Source organism: Poecile atricapillus, chromosome 31 (genome assembly GCF_030490865.1).
Source record: "Poecile atricapillus isolate bPoeAtr1 chromosome 31, bPoeAtr1.hap1, whole genome shotgun sequence".
NCBI lineage: Eukaryota > Metazoa > Chordata > Aves > Passeriformes > Paridae > Poecile > Poecile atricapillus.
Genome location: NC_081279.1, coordinates 3516333 through 3530572, shown reverse-complemented (window position 1 = coordinate 3530572; position 14240 = coordinate 3516333). Strand labels below are relative to the sequence as shown.

Genomic DNA, 14240 nt, shown 5'->3' with positions numbered 1-14240 from the left:
GGGACATTGGGGACATTGGGGACATTGGGGACACACCGGGGACACAGGGGACACACAGGGGACACACAGGGGACATTGGGGACACAGGGGACATTGGGGACACACAGGGGACATTGGGGACACACAGGGGACACACAGGGGACATTGGGGACATTGGGGACACACAGGGGACACACAGGGGACACACAGGGGACACAGGGGACATTGGGGACACACAGGGGACACACAGGGGACACACAGGGGACACAGGGGGACACAGGGGACAGTCAGGGGACACAGGGGACACACAGGGGACATTGGGGACACAGGGGACATTGGGGACACAGGGGACACAGGGGACACACAGGGGACACAGGGGACACAGGGGACATTGGGGACACAGGGGACACAGGGGACACACAGGGGACACACAGGGGACACCAGGGACATTGGGGACACAGGGGACACACAGGGGACACCGGGGACATGAGGGGACACACAGGGGACAGTCAGGGGACACAGGGGACACACAGGGGACAGGGGACAGGGGATGGGGACAGGGGATGGGGACAGGGGACGGGGACAGGGACAGGGGACACAGGTGAGGGTCCCGTGTGTTTTTAGGGACGATCCCAGTTTTTTTGGGGAGGGGTCTGTCAGGTTTTGGGGGTCTGTTTTTGGGGAGGGGTCTGTGTATTTTTGGGGGTCTCTCTGTGTATTTTTGGGGAGGGGTCTGTCAGTTTTTGGGGAGGGGTCTGTTTTTGGGGGTGTGTTATTGGGGAGGGGTCTCTCTGTGTATTTTTGGGGGTCTCTCTGTGTGTTTTGGGGAAGGTCCCGTGTATTTTTGGGGAGGGGTCTCTGTATTTTTGGGGGTCTCTGTGTATTTTTGGGGGTCTCTCTGTGTATTTTTGGGGAGGGGTCTCAGTTTCTGGGGGTCTCTGTGTGTTTTTGGGGAGGGGTCTGTGTATTTTTGGGGGGTCTCTCTGTGTGTTTTGGGGGTCTCTCTCGTTTTGGGGAGGGGTCTCTCTGTGTATTTTTGGGGAGGGGTCTGTGTATTTTTGGGGGGTCTCTCTGTGTATTTTTGGGGTCTCTCTGTGTATTTTTGGGGAGGGGTCTGTGTATTTTTGGGGGGTCTCTCTGTGTGTTTTGGGGGTCTCTCTGTTTTTGGGGAGGGGTCTCTCTGTGTATTTTTGGGGGTCTCTCTGTGTATTTTTGGGGAGGAGTCTGTCAGTTTTTGGGGGGTCTCTCTGTTTTTGGGGAGGGGTCTCTCTGTGTGTTTTGGGGAGGGGCCTGTCAGTTTTTGGGGGTCTCTCTGTGTATTTTTGGGGGTCTCTCTGTGTATTTTTGGGGAGGGGTCTCTCTGTGTGTTTTGGGGGTCTCTCTGTTTTTGGGGAGGGCTCTCTCTGTGTGTTTTTGGGGAGGGGTCTGTGTGTTTTGGGGGTCTCTGTGTGTTTTGGGGGTCTCTGTGTATTTTTGGGGAGGGGTCTCTCAGTTTCTGGGGGGTCTGTGAGTTTTTGGGGAGGGGTCTGTGTGTTTTTGGGGGTCTCTGTGTATTTTGGGGGGGTCTCTCTGTTTTTGGGGAGGGGTCTCTCTGTGTATTTTTGGGGAGGGGTCTCAGTTTCTGGGGGTCTCTCTGTGTATTTTTGGGGAGGGGTCTGTCAGTTTTTGGGGGTCTCTCTGTGTATTTTTGGGGGTCTCTCTGTGTGTTTTGGGGGTCTGTGTGTATTTTTGGGGAGGGGTCTCTCACCACGTGCTGCAGCCCCTCGCTGACGGGCCGGTCCCTGGAGTAGACGAGGTTGAGTTTGGTTCCCTGCACGGCCACGGGGCTGCGGGCGGCGATGGCCGCGGCCACCTCCAGGGCCACCTCCAGCAGGGACTCCTTGTCCGGCAGCACCCGGCTGGGGACACGCAAAATACAGACAAAATCACCCAAAATCACACAAAAATCACACAAATTCACCCCAAAATCACCACAAAATCACCCCAAAATTCACCCCAAAATTCACACAAAATCACCCCAAAATTCACACAAAATCACCCCAAAATCACCCCAAATTCACCCCAAAATCACCCCAAAATTCACCCCAAAACCACCCCAAAATCACCCCAAAATTACACAAATTCACCCCAAAATTCACCCTGAATCCAGACAAAATATACAGCAAAAATCACCCCAAAATTCACCCCAAAATCACACAAATTCACCCCAAAATTCACCCCAAAATTCACACAAAATCACCCCAAAATTCACACAAAATCACCCCAAAATCACCCAAAATTCACCCCAAAATCACCCCAAAATTCACCCCAAAACCACCCCAAATCACCCCAAAATTCACCCTGAATCCAGACAAAATATACAGCAAAAATCACCCCAAAATTCACCCCCAAATCACCAAAATTCACCCCAAAATCACCCCAAAATCACCCCAAATCACCCCAAAATTCACCCTGAATCCAGCCAAAATATCCACCCAAATACACCCAAATTCACCCGAAATTACCCCAAATTCACCCAAATTCACCTGAAATATCCACCTGAATTCACCCAAAATATCCACTCAAAACACCCACCCAAATTCACCCAAATTCACCCAAATTCACCCAAATTCACCCCAAATACCCACCCGAACCTACCCTGAATCCACCCAAATCTGCCCCGCGAGCCCCCCACCCAAATCTGGCCCCCCCTGAGCCCCCCACCCAAACCCTGATGCCTCTCGAGCCCCCCACCCAATTTCTGGTGCCCCCTGAGCCCCCCACCCAAATCGAGCCCCCCACCCAAATCTGCCCCTCGAGCCCCCCACCCAATTCCCGGTGCCCCCCGGTGCCCCCCACCCAAATCCTGGTGCCCCCCACTCAAATCCCGGTGCCCCCCCACCCATTTCTGGGTGCCCCCCACCCAATTCCTGGTGCCCCCCAACCAAATCCCGGTGCCCCCCACCCATTTCTGGTGCCCCCCACCCAATTCCTGGTGCCCCCCACCCAAATTCTGGTGCCCCCCCACCCAATTCCTGGTGCCCCCCACCCAATTCCCGGTGCCCCCCACCCAAATCCTGGTGACCCCCACCCAAATCCAGGTGCCCCCCCACCCAAATCCTGGTGCCCCCCCCAAGCCCCCCACCCAAACCCTGGTGCCCCCCCACCCAAATCCTGGTGCCCCCCACCCAAATTGAGCCCCCTACCCAATTCCTGTTGCCCCCACGAGCCCCCCACCCAAATCCCGGTGCCCCCCACCCATTTCTGGGTGCCCCCCACCCAAATCCTGGTGCCCCCCCCCCCCATTTCCCGGTGCCCCCCCCAAGCCCCCCACCCAAATCCCGGTGCCCCCCGGAGCCCCCCACCCATTTCTGGGTGCCCACCTGACGAGGCCGCAGCTCAGCGCCTCGGGGGCTCTCATCACACGGGCGGTGAAAGCCAGCTCGTTCACCAGGCTGGGAATGGGGGGGGTCTCAGGGGGGTCCCGGGGGTCTCAGGGGGGTCCCAGGGGGGTCTCAGGGGGGTCCCAGGGGGTCCCAGGGGGGTCCCAGGGGTCTCAGGGGGTCTCAGGGGGTCCTGGGGGTCTCAGGGGGTCAGGGGGGCTCTCATCACACGGGCAGTGAAAGCCAGCTCGTTCACCAGGCTGTGGATGGGGGGGGTCTCAGGGGGTCTCAGGGGGGTCCTGGGGGTCTCAGGGGGGTCCTGGGGGGTCTCAGGGGGGTCTCAGGGGGTCTCAGGGGGTCTCGGGGGGTCCCAGGGGGGTCTCAGGGGGTCAGGGGGGCTCTCATCACACGGGCGGTGAAAGCCAGCTCGTTCACCAGGCTGGGAACGGGGGGGGGGGTCTCAGGGGGGTCCTGGGGGTCTCAGGGGGGTCTCAGGGGGGTCTCAGGGGGTCCTGGGGGTCTCAGGGGGTCTCAGGGGGTCTCGGGGGGTCCCAGGGGGTCCCAGGGGTCTCAGGGGGTCTCAGGGGGGTCCCGGGGGTCTCAGGGGGTCCCAGGGGCTCTCATCACACAGGCAGTGAAAGCCAGCTCGTTCACCAGGCTGGGAATGGGGGGGTCTCAGGGGGTCTCAGGGGGTCCCAGGGGGGTCTCAGGGGGTCCCGGGGGTCTCAGGGGGTCAGGGGGGCTCTCATCACACGGGCGGTGAAAGCCAGCTCGTTCACCAGGCTGCGGTAAGGGGGGTCTCAGGGGGTCCCAGGGGGTCTCAGGGGGTCTCAGGGGGGTCCCAGGGGGTCCCAGGGGGTCCCGGGGGTCTCAGGGGGTCCCAGGGGGTCCCAGGGGGTCCCAGGGGCTCTCATCACACGGGCGGTGAAAGCCAGCTCGTTCACCAGGCTGGAAATGGGGGGGTCTCAGGGGGTCCCAGGGGGGTCCCAGGGGGTCCCAGGGGGTCTCAGGGGGGTCCTGGGGGGTCCTGGGGGGTCCCGGGGGTCCTGGGGGGTCCCAGGGGGTCTCAGGGGGGTCCCAGGGGGTCTCAGGGGGTCCCGGGGGTCTCAGGGGGTCCCAGGGGGTCCCAGGGGGGTCCCAGGGGGTCTCAGGGGGTCCCGGGGGTCTCAGGGGGTCCCAGGGGCTCTCATCACACGGGCGGTGAAAGCCAGCTCGGTCACCAGGCTGGGAATGGGGGGGGGTCTCAGGGGGGTCCTGGGGGTCTCAGGGGGGTCTCAGGGGGGTCTCAGGGGGTCCCAGGGGTCCCAGGGGGGTCTCAGGGGGTCAGGGGGGCTCTCATCACACGGGCGGTGAAAGCCAGCTCGGTCACCAGGCTGCGGTAAGGGGGGTCTCAGGGGGGTCCTGGGGGTCTCAGGGGGGTCTCAGGGGGTCCCAGGGGGGTCTCAGGGGGGTCCTGGGGGGTCCTGGGGGTCTCAGGGGGGTCCCGGGGGTCTCAGGGGGGTCTCAGGGGGGTCCCAGGGGGTCTCATGGGGGTCCCGGGGGTCCCAGGGGGTCTCAGGGGGGTCCCAGGGGGGTCCCAGGGGGTCCCAGGGGTCCCGCGGCTCAGGAGGGTCCCAGGGGGGTCTCAGGGGGGTCTCAGGGGGTCCCAGGGGGGTCCCAGGGGGTCTCAGGGGGTCCCAGGGGGGTCTCAGGGGGGTCCCAGGGGGTCTCAGGGGGTCACAGAGGGGTCAGGGGGGTCCCGGGGAGGGGGGTCCTGTGCCCCTCCCCCCCCACCCACCTCTGGCTCCCCACGATTTTGGGGAGGCGCTGCAGGGTCCCCACGTCGGCCGCCAGCCCCATGTCCACCTCCTGTGGGGATACTGGGGATACTGGGGGGACTGGGAGGGACTGGGAGGGACTGGGGGACACTGGGGATACTGGGGATACTGGGGGGTACTGGGGGGTACTGGGGGGACACTGGGGGGACACTGGGGGGGTACTGGGGATACTGGGGGGTACTGGGGGAACACTGGGGGGGGACTGGGGATACTGGGGGGGTACTGGGGGGGTACTGGGGGGGTACTGGGGATACTGGGGGGTACTGGGGGGGACTGGGGGGGGACTGGGGGATACTGGGGGGACACTGGGGGGGGACTGGGGGGTACTGGGGGGGTACTGGGGATACTGGGGGGACACTGGGAATACTGGGGGACACTGGGAGGACACTGGAGACACTGGGGGACACTGGGAGGGCACGGGTGACACTGGGAGGACACTGGGGGGGTCCTGGGGACATTTGGGGGGGGTCCCAGTGACATTTGGGGGGTCCCGGGGACATTTGGGGGGTCCCAGGGACATTTGGGGGGTCTCGGGGACATTTGGGGGGGTCTTGGGGACATTTGAGGGGTCCCAGGGACATTTGGGGGGTCCCAGGGATATTTGGGGGGTCTCAGGGACATTTGGGGGGTCCCGGGCACACCTGAGGGGTCCTGGGGACATTTGGGGGGTCCCAGGGACATCTGGGGGGTCTTGGGGACATTTGGGGGGTCCTGGGGGCATTTGGGGGGTCCTGGGGACATTTGGGGGGTCCTGGGGACATTTGGGGGGTCTCAGGGACATTTGGGGGGTCTCAGGGACATTTGGGGGGGTCTCAGGGACATTTGGGGGGTCCCGGGGACATTTGGGGGGTCTCAGGGACATTTGGGGGGGTCCCGGGGACATTTGGGGGGTCTCAGGGACATTTGGGGGGTCTCAGGGACATTTGAGGGGTCCTGGGGACATTTGGGGGGTCTCGGGGACATTTGGGGGGGTCCTGGGGACATTTGGGGGGTCCTGGGGACATTTGGGGGGGTCTCGGGGACATTTGGGGGGGTCTTGGGGACATTTGGGGGGTCCCGGGGGCATTTGGGGGGTCCCGGGGGCATTTGGGGGGTCCCGGGGTCCCCTCATGTCCCACCTTGACCTGGAAGAAAGCGTCCTGGGAGCAGAGGCGAATGTCACAGGCTGAGATCAGATCCACACCTGGGAGAGGGGAGCTCCTTCATCTTCATCCTCATCCCCATCATCTTCATCATATCCTCATCTTCATCCCCGTCCCTATCCTCATCTTCATCCCCATCCTCATCTTCATCCTCATCCCATCCTCACCTTCATCCCCATCTTCATCCTCATCTTCATCCCCCTCCCCATCCTCATCTTCATCCCCGTCCCCATCCTCATCTTCATCCTCATCCCCATCCTCATCTTCATCCTCATTCTCACCCTCATCTTCATCCTCATCTTCATCCTTTTCCCCATCCCATCCTCATCCTCATCTCATCCTCATCATCTTCATCCTCATCCCATCCCCACCTTCATCCCATCCGCACCTTCATCCTCCTCTCACCCTCATCATCTTCATCCTCATCCTCACCTTCATCCTCATCCTCATCTCCATCCTCCTCATCCCATCCCATCCTCATCCTCACCTTCATCCTCATCCTCATTCTCCTCATCCCATCCCATCCCATCATTCCCATCCTCATCTTCATCTCATCTTCAACCCCATCCTCATCTTCATCCCATCCTCATCCTCATTCTCCTCATCCCATCCCATCCTCATCTTCATCTCATCTTCATCTCATCTTCAACCCCATCCTCATCTTCATCCCATCCTCATCCTCATCTTCACCTTCATCCCATCCCATCTTCATCCTCTCCTCATCTTCATCCTCCTCATCCCATCCCATCCTCATCCTCATCTTCATCCCATCCTCATCTTCATCCTCCTCATCCCATCCCATCTTCATCCTCATCTTCATCCCATCCTCATCTTCATCCCCATCCTCCTCCTCCTCCTCCTCCTCCCTGTCCCATCCCATCCCATCCTCATCTTCATCCCCATCCTCCTCCTCCTCCCTGTCCCATCCCATCCCATCCCATCCCATCCTCATTCGCATCCTCATCCTCATCTTCATCCCATCTCATCTTCATCCTCATCCTCATCCCATCCTCATTCCCATCCTCATCTTCATCCCATCCCCTCCTCCTCCTCCTCCTCACCGGCTCCGACGCAGGCTCCGTGCACGGCGGCGATGACGGGTTTGGGGCACTGGGGTGGGGGAGGGGGGGAGGGGTCAGGGGGGTGGGGGAGGGGTCCCGAGGGTCCCCCCTGCCCCTCCCCCCCTCCCCCCGCCCCTCCCCCACCTTTTCCATGGCGGTGAAGCTCTCCTGGAACTCCAGGATTCGCTGCCTCAGTTTCCAGGCGCGCCGAGCGGCGTCACCGGCACCACCATCATCATCATCCTCGGCGTCACCGGCGAACACCGAGCCCAGGTCAGACAGGTCGATCCCTGGGGGGGCACGGGGGGGTTACTGGGATCCTCCCAGTGCTCCCAGTAACCCCCCCAGTACCCCCCAGTATCCCCCCAGTGCTCCCAGTAACCCCCAGTATCCCCCAGTGTTCCCAGTAACCCCCCCAGTACCCCCCAGTATCCCCCCAGTGCTCCCAGTACCCCCTTCCCAGTGCTCCCAGTATTCCCAGTACCCCGTTCCCAGTGTTCCCAGTACCCCCCAGTGCATTCCCAGTGCTCCCAGTACCCCATTCCCAGTGCATTCCCAGTGTTCCCAGTACCCCGTTCCCAGTGTTCCCAGTATCCCGTTCCCAGTGCTCCCAGTGCTCCCAGTGTTCCCAGTGCTCCCAGTACCCCCCCAGTACCCCCCAGTGCATTCCCAGTGCTCCCAGTACCCCCCAGTGCATTCCCAGTGCTCCCAGTGTTCCCAGTGCTCCCAGTGCTCCCAGTGCTCCCACTGTTCCCAGTACCCCGTTCCCAGTGCTCCCAGTGCTCCCAGTATTCCCAGTACCCCCCAGTGCATTCCCAGTGCTCCCAGTGCTCCCAGTGCTCCCAGTGCATTCCCAGTGTTCCCAGTCTCACCCCCCAGTGTGTTCCCAGTGTTCCCAGTACCCCGTTCCCAGTGCTCCCAGTGTTCCCAGTGTTCCCAGTGCTCCCAGTGTTCCCAGTGCTCCCAGTGCTCCCAGTGTTCCCAGTGCTCCCAGTGCTCCCAGTACCCCCCAGTGCTCCCAGTACCCCCCAGTGCATTCCCAGTGTTCCCAGTGCCCCCCCAGTGCATTCCCAGTGCTCCCAGTGCTCCCAGTGCTCCCAGTACCCCCCAGTGCTCCCAGTGCATTCCCAGTGCTCCCAGTGCATTCCCAGTGCTCCCAGTGCTCCCAGTGCATTCCCAGTGCTCCCAGTGCATTCCCAGTGTTCCCAGTGTTCCCAGTGCTCCCAGTGCTCCCAGTACCCCGTTCCCAGTGTTCCCAGTGCATTCCCAGTGCATTCCCAGTGCTCCCAGTGCTCCCAGTACCCCGTTCCCAGTGCTCCCAGTGCATTCCCAGTGCTCCCAGTGCTCCCAGTGCTCCCAGTGCTCCCAGTACCCCGTTCCCAGTGTTCCCAGTGTTCCCAGTGTTCCCAGTGCTCCCAGTACCCCGTTCCCAGTGTTCCCAGTGTTCCCAGTGCATTCCCAGTGCTCCCAGTACCCCCTTCCCAGTGCTCCCAGTGCTCCCAGTGCTCCCAGTACCCCCCAGTGCATTCCCAGTGTTCCCAGTGCATTCCCAGTGCATTCCCAGTGCATTCCCAGTGCTCCCAGTGCTCCCAGTCTGACCAGCACAGAAGGCGCTGCCGGCTCCGGACACGACGATTGCTCGGCACGAGGGGTCCTGGGCCAGGGCCTGGAAACTCTCCCGGAGCTCCCTGGGACACCAGTAACGACCAGTAAACACCAGTAAACACCAGTAACAACCAGTAAACACCAGTAAACACCAGTAACAACCAGTTAACACCAGTAAACACCAGTAACAACCAGTTAACACCAGTAACAACCACTAACAACCAGTATGGACACCAGTACAGGCACCGGGGACCCCAGTAAACACCAGTTAACACCAGTAACAACCAGTAAACACCAGTAAACACCAGTAAACACCAGTAACAACCAGTTAACACCAGTAACAACCAGTTAACACCAGTAACAACCAGTTAACACCAGTAAACACCAGTTAACACCAGTAACAACCAGTTAACACCAGTTAACAGCAGTAAACACCAGTAACAACCAGTTAACACCAGTAAACACCAGTAAACACCAGTAAACACCAGCAACAACCAGGAAACAGCAGTAAACACCAGTAAACACCAGTAACAACCAGTTAACACCAGTAACAACCAGTTAACACCAGTAAACACCAGTAAACACCAGTAACAACCAGTAACAACCAGTTAACACCAGTAACAACCAGTTAACACCAATAAACACCAGTAAACAGCAGTAACAACCAGTTAACACCAGTAAACACCAGTAACAACCAGTTAACACCAGTAAACACCAGTAACAACCAGTATGGACACCAGTACAGGCACTGGGGACACCGGGGACACCAGTAAACACCAGTAAACACCAGTAACGACCAGTAAACACCAGTAAACACCAGTAAACACCAGTAACAACCAGTAACAACCAGTAAACACCAGTAACAACCAGTTAACACCAGTAACAACCAGTAAACACCAGTAAACACCAGTTAACACCAGTAACAACCAGTTAACACCAGTAACAACCAGTTAACACCAGTAACAACCACTAACAACCAGTATGGACACCAGTACAGGCACTGGGGACACCGGGGACACCAGTAAACACCAGTAAACACCAGTAACGACCAGTAAACACCAGTAAACACCAGTAAACACCAGTAACAACCAGTAACAACCAGTAAACACCAGTAACAACCAGTTAACACCAGTAACAACCAGTTAACACCAGTAACACCCAGTAAACACCAGTAACAACCAGTTAACACCAGTTAACACCAGTACGGACACTGGGGACACCAGTAACCACCAGTATGGACACCAGCGTGTCCCAGTCCATCCCAGCTTCTCCCAATCCATCCCAGTTCCCTCCCAGTTCCCCCCCAGTCCCCCCCCAGTCCCCCCCATTCCCCTCCCAGTCCCCCCATTCCCTCCCAGTCCCCTCCCAGTGCCCCCCATTCCTCTCCCAGTCCCCCCAGTCCCCCCCAGTCCCTCCCAGTGCCCCCAGTTCCCCCCAATCCTTCCCAGTGCCCCCCATTCCCCTCCCCATTCCCTTCCCAGTTCCCTCCCAGTCCCCCCCAGTCCCGCCCAGTCCTCCCCAGTCCCCCCATTCCCCCCCCATTCCCCCCCTATTCCCCTCCCATTCCCCCCCAGTCCTTCCCAGTGCCCCCAGTTCCCCCCAGTCCCTTCCCAGTGCCCCCCATTCCCCCCCCATTTCCCTCCCAGTCCCCCCCCGTGCCCCCCAGTGTCTCCCAGTACCCCCCAGTTCCCCCCCAGCCCCTCCCAGTGCCCCCCATTCTCCTCCCAGTCCCCCCCCACTCTGTCCCAGTCCCCTCCCATTCCCCCCCAGTCCCTCCCAGTGTCCCCCAGTCCCCCCCCATTCCTATCCCAGTCCCCCCCATTTCCCTCCCAGTCCCCCCCAGTCCCTCCCAGTGCCCCCAGTTCCCCCCAGCCCCTCCCAGTGTCCCCCATTCTCCTCCCAGTCCCTCCCAGTTCCCTCCCAGTCCCCCCCAGTGTCCCCCATTCCCCCCCATTTCCCTCCCAGTCCCTCCCAGTTCCCTCCCAGTGTCCCCCCAGTGCCCCCCAATCTCCTCCCAGTCCCCCCCCACTCTGTCCCAGTCCCTCCCAGTGCCTCCCAGTGCCCCCCAGTCCCTTCCCAGTGCCCCCCATTCCCCCCCATCTCCCTCCCAGTCCCTCCCAGTCCCCCCCCGTGCCCCCCAGTGTCTCCCAGTGCCCCCCAGTTCCCCCCCAGCCCCTCCCAGTGCCCCCCATTCTCCTCCCAGTCCCCCCCATTCCCCCCCCAGTCCCCCCCAGTCCCTCCCAGTGCCCCCAGTTCCCCCCAATCCTTCCCACTGCCCCCCATTCCCCTCCCCATTCCCTTCCCAGTCCCTCCCAGTCCCCCCCCGTGCCCCCCAGTGTCTCCCAGTGCCCCCCAGTTCCCCCCCAGCCTCTCCCAGTGCCCCCCATTCTCCTCCCAGTCCCTCCCAGTCCCCCCCAGTGTCCCCCATCCCCCCCCATCCCCCCCCATCCCCCCCCATTTCCCTCCCAGTTCCCTCCCAGTTCCCTCCCAGTGCCCCCCAATCTCCTCCCAGTCCCCCCCCACTCTGTCCCAGTCCCTCCCAGTTCACCCCCAGTCCCTCCCAGTACCCCCCAGTGCCCCCCATTCCCCTCCCAGTCCCCCCCCAGTCCCTCCCAGTGTCCCCCAGTTCCCCCCAGTCCCCCTCCACTCTGTCCCAGTCCCTCCCAGTGTCCCCCCAGTGCCCCCCAATCTCCTCCCAGTCCCCCCCAACTCTGTCCCAGTCCCTCCCAGTTCACCCCCAGTCCCTCCCAGTCCCCCCCATTCCCTCCCAGTGCCCCCCAGTCCCTCCCAGTCCCCCCCATTCCCCTCCCAGTTCACCCCCAGTCCCCCCCAGTGTCCCCCCAGTCCCCCCCATTCCCCTCCCAGTCCCCCCCAGTCCCTCCCAGTGCTCCCAGTTTCCCCAGTACCTCCAGCACTGCAGGTCCAGCGCGTTCCGTTTCCGGGGCCGGTGCAGCTGCAGGTGCAGGATCCGCTGCCCCTCCCCCACCCGCTGCAGCCGCAGGGACCCCAAATCCTGCGGGGACCCCCCCGGGACCCCCCCGGAGACCCCCGGGGACCCCCCCGGGACCCCCGGGGACCCCCGGGCCACCCCCGGGGCCATGGAGAGACACCGGACACGAACTGGGAGCAAACTGGGAGACACTGGGGAGAGAAATGGAGACACTGGGATCAAACTGGGGGAACTGGGAGGCACTGGGAACAAACTGGGGGGAACTGGGAGGCACTGGGAACAAACTGGGGGGAACTGGGAGGCACTGGGATCAAACTGGGGGGAACTGGGAGCGAACTGGGGGGAAATGGGGACACTGGGATCAAACTGGGACCAAACTGGGAGTGAACTGGGGGGAACTGGGGAGAGAAATGGAGACACTGGGATCAAACTGGGGGGAACTGGGAGGCACTGGGAACAAACTGGGGGGAACTGGGAGGCACTGGGAACAAACTGGGGGGAACTGGGAGTGAACTGGGATCAAACTGGGGGGAACTGGGAGGCACTGGGAACAAACTGGGGGGAACTGGGAGGCACTGGGAACAAACTGGGGGGAACTGGGAGGCACTGGGATCAAACTGGGGGGAACTGGGAGCGAACTGGGAGACACTGGGGAGAGAAATGGAGACACTGGGATCAAACTGGGGGGCACTGGGAGCAAACTGGGGGGCACTGGGGGGAAATGGGGACACTGGGAGTGAACTGGGGGGAACTGGGGAGAGAAATGGGAACACTGGGATCAAACTGGGGGGCACTGGGAGCGAACTGGGGGTAACTGGGAGCAAACTGGGAGACACTAGGGAGAGAAATGGAGACACTGGGATCAAACTGGGGGGCACTGGGAGCAGACTGGGGGGCACTGGGGGGAAATGGGGACACTGGGATCAAACTGGAACTGGACTGGGGGGGAAATGGGGGGCACTGGGAGCAAACTGGGGGGCACTGGGAGCAGACTGGGGGGCACTGGGGAGAGAAATGGATACACTGGGATCAAACTGGGGGGAACTGGGAGCGAACTGGAAGACACTGGGGAGAGAAATGGAGACACTGGGATCAAACTGGGACCAAACTGGGAGTGAAATGGGGGCAACTGGGGGGAAACGGGGACACTGGGATGGACTGGAACTGGACTGGGGGGGAAATGGGGAGCACTGGGAGCAAACTGGGGGGCACTGGGAGCGAACTGGGGGGGGTCACTGGGGTGAACTGGGGTGAACTGGGAAGGGACCGGGGGGGTCACTGGGATGAACCAGGGGGGTCACTGGGGTGAACTGGGATGAACTGGGAAGGGACCGGGGGGGTCACTGGGGTGAACTGGGGTGAACTGGGATGAACTGGGAAGGGACCGGGGGTCACTGGAATGAACTGGGGGGGTCACTGGGGTGAACTGGGATGAACTGGGATGAACTGGGATGAACTGGGATGGGACCGGGGGTCACTGGGACGAAGCGGGGGGGTCACTGGGGTGAACTGGGATGAACCGGGGGGTCACTGGGATGAACTGGGAAGGGACCGGGGGGGTCACTGGGACGAAGCGGGGAGGGGGCGCTGGGGTCACGTGACAGGGCCCGGGAAGGGGGGGTGGGGGAGGGGTCAAGGTCACCCCGGGGGGGGGGGGGGGGGGGAGGGGAAATGTCCCGGTGCCATCACGTGACCCCTCCCGGTGCCATCACGTGATCCCTCCCCCTCCCGGTGCCGCCCCTCCCCCACTCACGCGCGCGCAGCAGCCGCGCGAGCCCCGCCGCCATCGGCTCCGCTCTCCCGCCAGGGGGCGCCCGCACTTCCGGTCCCGCAGCCAATGGCAGCGCGGGATCCGCCACGCCCCTCCCACCACAGCGGAAGTGACGTCGTTAACCACGCCCTATTATACCGGAAGTGACGAAAGCGCTTAACGATGCGGAAGTGACGCAGCAGCAAGCGGTGACCTTTGACCCCAAACTCCTCCCGAAGGTTCCAGAACTTCCCAGAAGTCCCCGAAAGTTCCGGAAAGCCCCGAAAGTTCCCGAACTCCTCCCGAAAGTTCCCGAACGCCCCCGAAAATTCCTGAACCCCTCCCGGCCCCTCCCCCAACCCCCCTAAAAACCCCCGACCCCCCCCCCCAAAATGAACCCCCCCGACCCCCCCCAAATCCTCAGCCTTTGTTTTCCAAACGGTTTTATTTGGGGAGGGGGCTCGGGGGGGGGGAGGGGAGGGTCCGACCCCTCCGTAAAAATGGGGGGAGGGGCGGGAACAGAGGGGGGAGGGGAGGGGGGGGGGAGGGGTCTTTGCTGCCCCTCAGGCTTAAA

General features: G+C 61.7%; 2 protein-coding genes across 2 annotated transcripts in view; both read right to left on the bottom strand.

The window, feature by feature from the left end:
* Positions 1-1717: 1717 nt before the first annotated feature.
* ECH1 (enoyl-CoA hydratase 1) lies at positions 1718-13803 on the bottom strand (the record flags this gene model as incomplete). Its single annotated transcript, XM_058859884.1, has 9 exons — positions 13670-13803; positions 11873-12107; positions 8961-9049; positions 7506-7651; positions 7362-7410; positions 6277-6341; positions 5119-5189; positions 3342-3413; positions 1718-1877 (listed from the first exon to the last, which is right to left on the bottom strand). Coding segments are annotated over exons 1-9 (921 nt in total), but the record flags the coding sequence as incomplete, so codon positions are not given.
* HNRNPL (heterogeneous nuclear ribonucleoprotein L) overlaps positions 4913-14240 on the bottom strand; it is a 44901-nt gene continuing 35573 nt past the window's right edge. The window contains exon 14 of the mRNA XM_058859870.1: positions 4913-4932. The gene's annotated coding sequence lies outside the window, so the exon portion shown is untranslated. The remainder of the gene's footprint in view (positions 4933-14240) is intronic.